The sequence below is a fragment of the Leptonotus elevatus genome, chromosome 4, assembly GCF_054856555.1.
Source record: "Leptonotus elevatus isolate MCC_2025b chromosome 4, RoL_Lele_1.0, whole genome shotgun sequence".
Lineage (NCBI taxonomy): Eukaryota > Metazoa > Chordata > Actinopteri > Syngnathiformes > Syngnathidae > Leptonotus > Leptonotus elevatus.
This window is the reverse complement of record NC_141242.1, coordinates 20487608-20500257: the sequence shown is the minus strand read 5'-3', so window position 1 is coordinate 20500257 and position 12650 is coordinate 20487608. Positions and strand designations below refer to the sequence as shown.

At 39.9% G+C, this 12650-nt stretch overlaps 1 protein-coding gene across 2 annotated transcripts; it reads left to right on the top strand.

Annotated features, from left to right (window-relative positions):
• The first annotated feature begins 883 nt into the window (after positions 1-883).
• On the top strand, positions 884-11872 carry kras (KRas proto-oncogene, GTPase). 2 transcript variants are annotated; one of them, XM_086072698.1, is made up of 6 exons: positions 884-1150; positions 2488-2605; positions 3693-3871; positions 4086-4245; positions 7356-7480; positions 9910-11872. In XM_086072698.1, the coding sequence occupies exons 2-5, from the start codon at positions 2495-2497 to the stop codon at positions 7473-7475; spliced, it is 570 nt and encodes a 189-aa protein (XP_085928824.1). In that variant the 5' UTR covers positions 884-1150; positions 2488-2494; the 3' UTR covers positions 7476-7480; positions 9910-11872. The 2 variants fall into 2 exon arrangements, with proteins under 2 accessions (XP_085928824.1, XP_085928825.1); XM_086072699.1 differs by lacking the exon at positions 7356-7480 and having other exon boundaries at positions 891-1150.
• Positions 11873-12650: the final 778 nt, after the last annotated feature.

Sequence of the window (12650 nt, the reverse complement as noted above, 5' to 3'; positions counted from 1 at the left end):
TCTAAAGAAAAATGTGGGGTTGACATAATTTTACAATGTTTTATTTATTTATTTATTTTATTTTTAGGAATAAAGCTGATGGCGGTAATTGGAGAGTTAATTATTAAAACAGAGTTACTGCAGAACTCCAGGTATCACGTTTTGATTTAGGATTATTTTTGTTAAATCAACAACAATAATGCCGAAAACAGTAGTCTCAATACAGTATAATAAACTGTGGGCTCAATACATACTGGCGAGCCATTGGCTGCGCTTGTGCTTGTCTCGCGTTGTGCTTTTGTTCGTTTGTTAACACTATAGATAAAAACCAGCGTAGTCGCAGCGGTAAACATGCACTATTTTAAACCCACGTTTTTATTTGCACGCGTTGTGTAAACTGTAGCTGCGTAAATGCAAATCAAGTGCGCAGCCGGGATCCGAGTGAACGCGCAGGAAAACTGACAAGGGCTTGCCAAATCACTTCCCTGCCTTGGAATGACGTCCAACCGGGACTTTGCAGTTATATTTAGAGCCTATATATAGTGGAGTCGCCCCCTAGACTTTGTTGACTGTGCAGCAGGGCAGCAACTCGGCAGCAGCTTGTTCTGAAACACAAACCACGTGACCTACAGTTCTACATTATACTTTGTCTTTACATTAATATACAAATAAAAGTCTGCCCTTGGCCTTTATAAAAACAAACAGCAACATTTTTCTAACAACCACCGAACCAACATTTCACAGGTGGGGTAATAAAATATACAATGCATCTATATATTGACATTAAGCATAGCTAAATACATTAGATTTTAATTGACATGACATTATAGTGTGTTTCTCGCGGTAGAAAGGTTCCAAAGTGGTACCGACCAAAGTGGGCTCACCAGCGATGCTTTGTGGGTAAAGTGCGTCCCGGTATCCGCCCATATTCGCCAAAAGGAGGCCAACCTGAGCAGCTAGGCCGACCGACGTTGGAACAAATGGAAAGTTCAATCGATTGATTTGCTCACTTGTTTTTGCCCGTTCTCGCGTGCTTCTGACACCAAGCAGACAGGTTTCATGCGGGCCTTTGGTCGTGGAGCAGGCAATGCAGACATCGTGTGAAACGAAAGGACGATCAGCTTGATTCAATTTGTCGCCACTTCAGACGCGGAACTCCGATCGTTTAAAGGTAACACAAATGGGGACAAGACGCATATTTGGATTATTTTACGTTTTGTTGATACATCAAACCCACGATCCTTCCTAGTCGTTAAATGTGGAAATAATGTTATTTTTGTGCAGCGTTGTTAGTGAAGTAGGATCTTTTTTCATTGTAAACGCAAACTACGCCCAGTTGTGAACCGAATGTCGGCCCTGCAATGCAGCCCTTTAAGCTAACTTGTCAACGGCGGCTTGAAACTATGCACCATTCTTCCCCTCTAAACTCAATGAATGATACTGATTTCCGGGCTGACCAGCTAAAGACTGTTGGTTATACGACTTGTTTTCGGTAATGGCCATACAAACGAGCGTCAATATAGTTTTAAGGTCGCGGGTTAGCTCCAAGGCTAGCCTAGCTTTTAGCATACTGTAGCCTGGTTGTTCACCGGGTTCGGAGGTTTTCAGTCCACCAACCTGGCAACCGAGCTGGATCCCACAGTACATTTAAATCTGATTTCTTTGGACGTTCGTAACCCGATTTGGGTTGCAGACTTGAGGTTTGACAAGTCACATCGGTTATACCCAAAGAGCTGAGAACTGTCAGTTACTAACTTATTATTATAATATTAGTCGGACGCCCAGATCCAATGTAAGTAAATAATGTAGAGACTTGATAAGAATGTCAGAGTGGTGTTACCATAACAATTTACCGACATGAGTCCTGGATGTGAAGTATTACATATGTGGCTGGAGTGTTAGGAATTTTCAATACTGATTGATGTTTTAATTTCAAGTAAATACTGGTCATTTTGTACTTGCGGACAAAACGGTAAAAGCTCTTCAATCACTGAAGGCATCACAGCAAACAACAGTATGCTGTGTCATCTTTTTGGGTTTACTGTTAATACAATTAATTTACTTTTTATTTAGTCATCAGTACATCTCGTATGATGATTGCAGTTGTTTCTGAATGCTTATGTTTAGCCACATTTTTCCCATAGTTAAATAAAACTATAATAATGAATTAATTTATCACAACAAATGGGAATGAAAAAGCACTTTATCAAGGGTCTGCTCAACGATAATGTTAGTCTGGCAAGTTTGGGAAAGTTGTTCTATAAAGTGCAAAGTACGCATGGTATTACCTTTTGCTCACAGGAATCACTTTTTTTTCCTATTGGCAATGACAAAAATGAAATAATTTCCTGAAAAGAATGACAAACCTTCTGCAACTATAAACTATACAGCTTCGATACAGTAAACAACTGTCAACACATTAAGTAATCAGCATTGCAATTGTATTTTTGCTTAAGTAACAATAAGTAACATTATTTTCTGATGATATGCTTTTCTTTGGTGCCCCAGGTGAATCATGACGGAATATAAGCTGGTTGTGGTGGGAGCTGGTGGCGTTGGCAAGAGCGCGCTTACCATTCAGCTCATCCAGAATCACTTTGTAGATGAATATGACCCCACCATTGAGGTATGTATACACGCATAGATGCTTGTTCAGTGTGTGTATGTATTTTTGTTGCATGCCTATTTCCACATTGTATTTTAGTCTGGGGGACGAGTATTGAGAACCTCTGTAAAAGTAGCTCCAACACGTTCTTCGAGTTTAAATGTTAAAGACACCAAACCGGTTTTAAATGTCCTTGCCACTGCCTGCCAGCTTTCTTAAAGGCTGAATCTATTTAGATAGGTCACTCTCATTATGATGACAGTTAATTAGCGTTATGTAAAGATGTGCTCTGCACACTTAATATGATAACTGCTGACTCACATTTGCTCATCATAATTATTAGTATACGAATCGATGTTAAAGGGGTTGCCATCACATGAATGGCAATCTGCAAATGTGAGTTTTAAGAAGTGGTTGTTGAAGAAGTCACAGATTATTTTTGCGGCTCTCCGCTCCTCAAGCAGGTCCATCCAAAATTGAGGTGCTCTGATGGAGCGTGCTGTTTCGTCTTTAGTTTTAAGTCTTGACAAACAACCAAAAAGCCTTCACCTGCAGATCTAATGCCACAAGCTTGCGCATATGGTTTCTGAGCCAGACTAATATGTGCTTAATAACGACCAAAATTGTAATCAATTCTGTAACAAACTTACAGCTAATAAAGTGATGAGAAAATTGGGGTCATATGTCGTGTATTTGATTCAGTGAGCCTTACCTAGCTGCGGCCATTCTGACCCAGCTTTAGGGAAAGAAAGCTTATCATCATAATTATTGTCATTAGTAGTAGCAATAGATGCATTTTATGTTGTTTAACTAATTCCAGAGAAGAATGAGTTGCAATAATCACATTTGGAGAAAGGGCGGTAATATGAATAATTGCACATTAAACAGTAATAATTTTGTACCTTTCAATTTTCTATCTAGCAGATGCAACAGTGTACGTAGATTAGAATCGCCTCGCTTGTTTTTCCCTAGTCATATTGCTGGGTGAATTACACAAGTCTCAATTATGTAATTGTAACATTGGCCATAAAAAAAAAATATTGCACGCCAGTCACATTCTCAACCATTTTGTTGTCTTACTGACCCAAATGGTGGCCTCCTCTTTCAGGACTCTTACAGAAAGCAAGTGGTGATTGATGGCGAGACGTGTCTACTGGACATCTTGGACACTGCAGGTCAGGAGGAGTACAGCGCCATGAGAGATCAGTATATGAGGACAGGGGAGGGCTTCCTCTGTGTCTTTGCCATCAACAACACCAAGTCCTTTGAGGACATTCACCACTACAGGTGAGTCAAGTGGTGACCACATTGACAAGTGACAAGGGTTCGGATATCCTTCAAAATTTCAGGACGCCAGGAACATCGTGTAAAAACATCGTTAGTGCCATTACAGCAAACCTTCTCTTTGTTTACATCGTTTTTAGAATTGAGTGGTGGGACAGACATTTCCTGAAAGTGCAAAGCTTTTACTGAACTAAAATCTATTACTGTCAATGTCCAGAGAACAAATAAAGCGGGTGAAGGACTCCGAGGATGTTCCCATGGTGCTGGTGGGCAACAAGTGTGACCTCCCGTCCCGGACAGTGGACACCAAGCAGGCTCAGGACTTAGCACGTAGCTACGGCATTCCCTTCATTGAGACCTCAGCCAAAACCAGACAGGTATAAGTCCAAGCATGTACACGTGCACGCGCACACTTTTTCCAAAGCATTTTATCCTAAACTGTTGTAGTTGTGCACGCACACACTTTTTCCAATGCATTTGATCCTAAACTGTTGTAGTTTTCTCATAGGTGGTCCTCCTCGCTTAGGTGTATTTCACAAGTTTGTGTTGTTTTATCACAGTGTTGCGAAAAAATATTTGCCACCTACTTGATAAAAAAAAAAAAAATTGTCACTCATAAAATGTTTGATCATCATCATACCAATCTTAATATTTCACAAAGACAACCCAAGTAAATATAAAGTCCAGTATTTTTCATTGTTCCATTAAATTACAAGTAGTGAAGTTGTGCCAGACCATCACACTGCTACTACTACCACCATGTTTGGATGTTGGTAAGATGTTTATTTTTAATGTTGTTATTTTTTTTACAACAGATGTAACGGGCCACATACCTTTTCAAATTGTTATGTCTTAAGATCTTCTCCAAAACTCTCGGGGATCATCAAGATGTTTCTTGGCAAATGTGACACGTGCCTGCCTTTGTCATCCATTTTGTTAGCACTGATTTTTCTGCTTGGAACTCACCCTTGTATGAACATTTTCCACCCAGTGCCTAAAAAAAAAAAAATAATTTTGTTGTAAACACTGACCTTAACTAAAACTAGTGAGGACTGCAATTCTTTGGATGTCATTTTTGTTTTTGTTTGCGTCCTCCTGGGCCCTTGTTATTCAGGTTGGCCTTCCACTCCTGGGAACCATTGTTCCCAGTTTTCTCCCTTTTGTGGAAAAAGGTTGTGACTGTGCTTTGTTTTATATAATGGATATCTAGCTTTTTTTCAGGCAATAGATTTCAATCACTTTAGTAGTCGTAGTAACAACAATAATGATGATAGATGATAATTTAAATACACTTTATTTTGCGTCTAAAACAGAATTACAGGGGGGGAAAAAAATAAATAAAATGGAGGTCGCAAACTGGAGTGGCGATGTAGAGGAGGTCAGACAGGTATGGAAGAGTCTTGTTTTCACATTTTCACATAAGGCCTTTTTTTCTCCTTAAAAAAATGTTTAGGAACCACATTTTGCATTTACTTGGATTGTCTTTTTACAATGCTAATAATGGCTTGATGATCTGCCGCAAGTGTGAAATTGCAAGAAGAGTGGCAATTATTTTTTCATGGCAGTGTGAGTAAGATGTCAGTGTTCTGATTGAATTGAAAGTTAATTTCTCAGGGTATACAAACATGTGGCCCGTATCAAAATTAACCATAACTGATTAATATCAGTACATTTCCTTTGATGAGGCTCAAGGTAATTGATTGTGGTTACTGCTACTTACTGGGTGTTGGAATGTTTTCCACGGGCTCATTGGTTTCATCTGATGAGGTCTCTGTCGTTATTGGTGAATGAGTGGCTGAAGCAGTGAGCCACTTCCTTCCTTGCTTGGTTGTTGGTTTGTTGTATTTTGGTGAAGTCAGCAACGCACTGCTTTCATTCTCAAATCAGGCACAACTGCCCTCCTCCCAAGTTTAGCAATGCTTTTTTTCCTTCACAAGGGGATGCTATTTCACTCAATACAATTTTGATACCTCTGACTTGCAACGCCTGCTTTGCCTTGGGTTGTCCGTCATCCTTGTGGGGAGTTCTGGAACAGTGAATTTCCTTTGTGGATGAATAAAGTCCAGCTATGTTCGGAGCAGACAGAAAACAGACAAAACTTGAGTGATTTAAAAACTGTGATGTGCAGTAAGACACACATTTTGTGTAAATTCACATAAGATGTATTAGAGAGTGCCAAAAGTGATGATGGTTTATAGGTGCTTAAAGAGGAGGTCAACCCCACCAAAATTTCTTGACAATAATATGTCCTATGCAGCCCCACGGTATTCTGATTAATATTGTGTTAGTGGAATATGAGTTGAGCAGCAAAATCCAGCAGGTTTGAGCAATATGAGAATGCGGCCATTTTGCCGCTTGCTGTCGAGTGAAAATGACATTGCAGTGGCTCAGGTCTCAGCCAATCACAGCTCAGTTTCAGAAAACAGGTGACTTGTGATTGGTTATTGCCTGAGCCGTGAGCAACTGTGATGTCATCTTCAGTCGACAGCAGGTGGCAAAATGGCCGCCCCCTGAGATGGATTAAAAACGGCTGGATTTTGTTGCATAACTCATATTCCAAAAATGTAATATTAATCAGAATGCCATGTTTAGACTATAGGTCACATATAAATTATTGTCAAGAAATGTTTAAGGTTGACTTCCCCTTTAACTCTTTTACTGCCAAACATTATCCAAAAAACAACCCCGACAGTGCCAGCCGATTTCGAGCATTTTCACTCCTCTTTCAACCCAAAGAGAACATTGTGTACTTTGACTTCATAAACATGGTGGATACCATATGAAAGATTGGATTCTATTTTTTCATTAGAAAAATAGTATGTTTCTACCTTATTCCGTTCTTTAGTAATCACCATTTGAAATAAGTTAATTTGAGTGACATCAAGCGAAAATAGAAAAATAAGGAGAAAACAAGCTTTTTGTGAAAAGATACATTTTCTGTACAACAATGACTTTGACAATATTTTTTGTTTAGTGACAGTCTGTGAATTAGATTTCATGTGACAAAGGCTTTGATCATTCACGTCATCCTTGAAAATGTTCTATTTCCTAAGATCCGCCATGTTTTCATGTAATACACGGGAGCCCATTATAAAGAGATACACTGCTGCCATCTGCTGGCCATAGTTAGTGGGTGTTTTTGGATTTCACAAATCCCATCACAAACCAGCACAAGAGGCTGCACTGCCCATTGAGGAAAAAAACATAGTTAACGTCAATTAACGTTTTTGGCGGCATTCATTGATATTTTAGTATACGTCATTAAGCGTTTTTGGCGGTAAAAGAGTTAAATGGAAGATGACAGCAACCAGGAGGTAAGTTTTTACAGTAACTCTGACTCTCATAGAACTTGTTGCCGGCTGGTTGGCCCACCTGAAGCTACTGGCCTGTGTTTTAAGTTCTGTGCCGATAACGCTGTCTGAAGCTGTGCAACGTTGCCCCCCATTGTATTGGTAACTACTGAGGGAAGTTGTGTCTCATGCTGCAGAGAGTGGAAGATGCCTTTTACACTCTGGTACGGGAGATCAGACAATACCGCCTCAATAAGCTCAGCAAGGAAGAAAAGACGCCGCGCTGTGTCAAGCTTAAAAAGTGTGTTGTGATGTGAATGGGGTAAGTGTCAGCAGCCTCGCCCCCCCACCCCCTACCAGCTCTTCTGTGTTTGTACTGTTTGCTGTTCAAACTGGATTGTGGAGATTAAGGCGAAGTGGTGTTGGATTCTCCATGCTAACGTTCAGATTTCTGCTGGGGCTGTGGTGAGGTGCTAACAGGTGCCGATGGATGATTTCTGTCTGCATCTGTATCTCTGTCATGGCTCAATGTAATCTAAAGTTGGTGTCACTCTGACTTGGTGGAGTTGAATTTTCTTCTTTCACACTTGTAAATTCTTGGTCCAATCTGGGGCACACGGTTTCCCCCCCTCCCCAATCATTTCCACACGATCACCGGCCATGATATTAGGTGCACAATCTAATGAAATTCCAAGCCACAATACATCCATCAGTGTTCTACTGCTGCTTATCTTGTTGACTGTCACATATAACTTTTTTCGAAAGGATTTATACTCCTGGGACTGGTAACCAGTTAATCACAAGACATGTATAGTTGGGAGAACCATTCGCCTTCACATGCATGCCTATGGGGAATTTAGAGTCTTCAGTTAACACCTTGTGTGTGAATGTGGGAGGAAACTGGCGGACCCTGACAAATTGCATACAATGATGGGAGCACAACCAAAAAAGGAGAACAAAGAGTCAAACCGAGGGCCTTCTGTGAGGCCGATGTGCAGCCTCCACTGGCCAGACACTCTCAAACCCGCTTTATACTCTCAAACTGTTCGCAGAGAAATTTTAAACCTGTTCCAAATTTGATGGCGACAAGAAGAACAAGCCTTCGCCGCTTGGTGAGAAGTTTTACAGATGTACCTTGTTTAGTGGCTGGAGTCTTGATGGTAATTAAAGTACTTGCAATTAATGATAATAATATTCGTCAATATTTAAAGTAATCAGTCAATATTTTTTTTTATTAGTTGAAGAATCAGATTAAAAAAAAGTTATACCTTTACTAAAAATAGCAAATTTCAAATTGGCAAGAAAATCCTGAAGCGATCAAAGTAAATACATTATGCATTGGTTTAAGAAATAAATGAATAAACGTTGACTCTACAGTCGTGCGCTATTGTTGACAACACGTCACCCACTGAGGGATAAATAGAGGGACTTTCAAACCCAAAATTTTAAACTGAAGAAGCCTTTTGAACTGAAGCTGAAATATCTCAACTACATGACCTGCATGACTATTATTTCCTGTAAATACTGTATACTAGTATTCATTTGAAGAAAAAAAAAAAAACTAGAATTCATACCTAGTTTAAACTAATGAAAAGTCCCAGTAGTAAACGTCTCTTTGTCAGTATTTTACATGCTCGTGCATAACTGTCATGCTGCCAATGAAAGGCGGGTTTTCTTCTTGATTGTTATTTTCGGCCAAATGTGACCAATCTTTGGGGCTCTGTTGCTCACATTTGATACGCGTCTCTCTACATGCGGTGTGATGCCATTTGATAGCGGAACGGTTCGTTTTCAGTTCGGTTCAACCGGCTTACGATAAAGTACGGCGCAGTTTGAGAGGGTAAGGATGCACTGAATTTTTGTTAACAATCAAGTTGTCAGTACTCTAAATAGCAATTTTTTAACAATAAAAAAAAATCGTTTGTATGAATTCAGCAAATATACAGAAAATACTCCTTGAACAAAAATAAGTCAAAGTAATTGTCTTTGTATTCTGCTATACATGAATATTGCTTCACTGTACCTGGGAAGTTCACATGACTTTGACTACAGTGTGTGCCAGTTTGACATTGTTACAATTTAAATGAAAACACTCACGTTTGAAGAGCACATGGCCCCCCAATCACCATCCCCAGCTTCTGGCCAAGCTACTAGTGTGAAAGTGCGTCAATACGCTGAAATCAACACAATGAAAGGTGTCTGGGCTCATACGCCAACCTGGGTGATTAACAGCGATCACGCTGAATTGGGGACTCAATCGTTGGCTGAGATCGTTCCAGGAGGGAGGTGCGTTGTGGCTGTGATGAGAAGCCGGCACACGGCGTGCGAGTGCTTAAGCCTGTTTGTTTTTGTTGTTGTTGTTACTTTTACACACACTTCTCTTGGTAATTCCCCCTCCAACCCCCCGCTTGCTGTCAACCTGAAGCCATCACACAATGATTACATTACCCACACGGTTTTCTCACTGTTAAGTAGCTGCATTTACACTGAATTTGTTTATTCAGCAGCAGGTTGCAACCGAGATACCTTTCCGAGGGTTGTATGAGTCCTCGTTAACTGAATTGGACAGACGGCATCTTCCGCTCTTCCCACTGAAACGGCTCACAATCAATTCACAACAAATGCAATCAGTTGAAGTAGATTCTCATCTTATTTCTTGAAAGTAACTGCAGCTACTTTCTGTGATTTTATAAGCGCTTGATCTTTCCCACCTTGTCACATTTGTAACCTTCCTTTGCATTCTTGTCGCAGGGAGTCGACGATGCCTTTTACACGTTAGTACGAGAAATCCGCAAGCATAAGGAGAAGATGAGCAAGGAGGGCAAAAAGAAGAAAAAGAAGTCCAAGTCAAAGTGCACACTCATGTGAATAATCAGTCCTTTTGCAGATAGACTAAACAAAGAAACTATGTTGAACAGAAAAAGTAATACATTTTGTACGTCACACTAAATTATTAGCCTCTTTCTCAATACCCACTGTAATCAATACTAAAGCTGACCCACTTTTTTTTTCTGCCTTAGCTTTATTTCTTCCTTATTTCTTATTAAGTGCCAGTTGCTCACACACATTGGTTAGATTTTTATGGGTGATGTTGAAATACACAAAAAAAAAGAAGCAGCTGTTGTTAAACTGCGTCACAGCACATGCCTAACAACCTTTCCCATGATTATTTTGTCCTTTTTGGCAAAAGGTTATTCATCCTATTCATCCCTCAAACGTGCTAATGTCACTCATATGTATGCATGAAGTCCTTTACTACTCTTCAAATGTTCTAACATCTTTAAATAGCTATTAATGATTTGTTTGTACCTTGTGGGGAGTGACCTCTTCACCTACTTGATTTCGTTTCCCTGCATGCATGCATTTTGTTTCGGATGACGTGCGTATATGGTTGATTGGATGGGCAGTCTTCAGTAATGTTTGCGTTGTTTGTTTGTACATGACTATGATCCTCTTTCGACCTGTGCTTTATTTGCCGGGTTTTGCACGTCCACAAAAGTAACACCCTATTTGTTATTTGCTGTTTTTGTTTATACTTTAAAAGGTCTGTAGGATTCTTTTGGGGGGGGGGGGGGTTACAAGAAGTCAAAGGCAGACATTAACAATGTATAGGGCCTTATTGTTTTGAGTTAAAATTAGACTTTGCATTCCCCTAGTATACCCTCCTCTCAGACCTAAATCTTATACATGACATTATTAAAAGCCACCGGACAGTATGATGCAGCTTTTATACATGCTTCACTAAGTGATTTTTTTTTAGTACAAGTTTACTTTTATTTTAATTTTTTTTAAGATTGAATCCCCTCAAGTGTTGCTGAAGATTTTAGGCAATTTTTTGATGTAAATCATCCAGCAAACTAATTAGACAGTTGTGTATTGCCTTGATATAAAATTCTTTCTCCTAGGCAATATTGTTTGAAATTGCTTTAAAAAAAAAAAGAAGAAGAAGAAGAAAGTCCGAGCTTCTCTTGTGGGTCAGCTTATTTGTTTGCCTTTCCATGTTTTTCTTTTTCGGTTTGAAGCTGATTACCTTAAGGAGATGAATCTGCCTTCCATGTTTGCATCAGATGCTCGGGAGATGGCAAGGCGAGCCAAGACATGTTTGGATTGTTTTGCATGTGATCAGAACACGCACAGGAGGCTGTATGAATATTTCACAATTTCAAAAATAAGAGCTATTTTCTTCCACTGTTTTGTATCTTTGAGTTTGTTCTCAAAAAGCAGATTCATCGACTGTGCCCTGTTGAAGACTTTCACAATCAGTGTTTTGCTGGTTAAAAGTTAGTGGCCCATGTTTGCCAACAGGCCACAGAGGGTTTACAATTTCTGACCACTGGGGGTCAGCCGAGACACTTTGAAAGATGTTAAAGGTTGTCTTTTACCAAACCTGTTTTGATCCCTAATTGCGTGCCAACAGCTGATTTTTATTTCTCACATGAATCACTTAAACCTTGATCATATGTTAACAACCTTTGTATAGTTGTGATACTGAAAGGTGATATTTTGTAAATTGGTGTGTGTCTTGCAGAATGTTGCTTTAATGGACTTTCTCTGCGCGGTGTGTGTGACTAGTGTGTCTGTGTCCAGGGTTAGGGAAGCGAATGAATGGCCACTTTGCAACATGTCGAGTGGTGATCTGATCTCAAATGCGTCTATTTTTTGCCATGAATCTCACCACTCCTATTTAATGTGTATTAAAGAACATCAAAAGGAAGCTGACTCTGTATTTTTTTTAAGGTGTTGAATTATACAGTATAACAACCTTTAGGCATTGGACCAGCTCGGCTAGAAATGAAAAGGAAATAAACAGTTGTCGAGCATCAGCGCAACTCTGGAATGAACTCTCGTTTACCCTGAGATTTGCTTTAAAAAGGTCATCCAATTTGCCGCAGTCTCTTCATATTATACAGCTTGTGACTGAATAACGTATGAAAAAGAATACTTGGGAGTGCAGTATTCGAATACAATGTTAAAAATGATTTTGTACTATCTTGTTTAGCCAGCAGGGGGCAATGTTTATGCAGTTCTCTTAGATAAAAGTGAAATGAATCAGTAGCACCATTAAATCAGTTTTAATTCAAAGTCTGAATTTGCAGATGTGTTCAGATAGAAGCAAAAGAGGCGAGGCAGCGCCCTGCATCATCAGTCAATCAAGACTGACACTGGGAGGATGCAAACCCCACAAAGACTCGAAGTAATCTGAACCATCATCCCACCCCAATCTTGCCGTGAAGCAGCATTGCTGTCCTCACTCTAGTTTCACGCATGTCTCACCAGGGGCGGGGCTTTAACTTCTTATTTGGGGGAATGACAAGAAGTGGTCATAAGATGACACACGTGAGTTTTCACCAGTGTCGTGTAGTTTGTGAATGTTTAGTTCAAAAGAAGTGCTCTATTAAGTCAACATGGCTGAACGGACGCGTCGCCGCCTGTCATTCACTTGTGATTCTTCGACCAATGAGCAGCCAGCGTGCAGCCACTTTTTTTTTTTT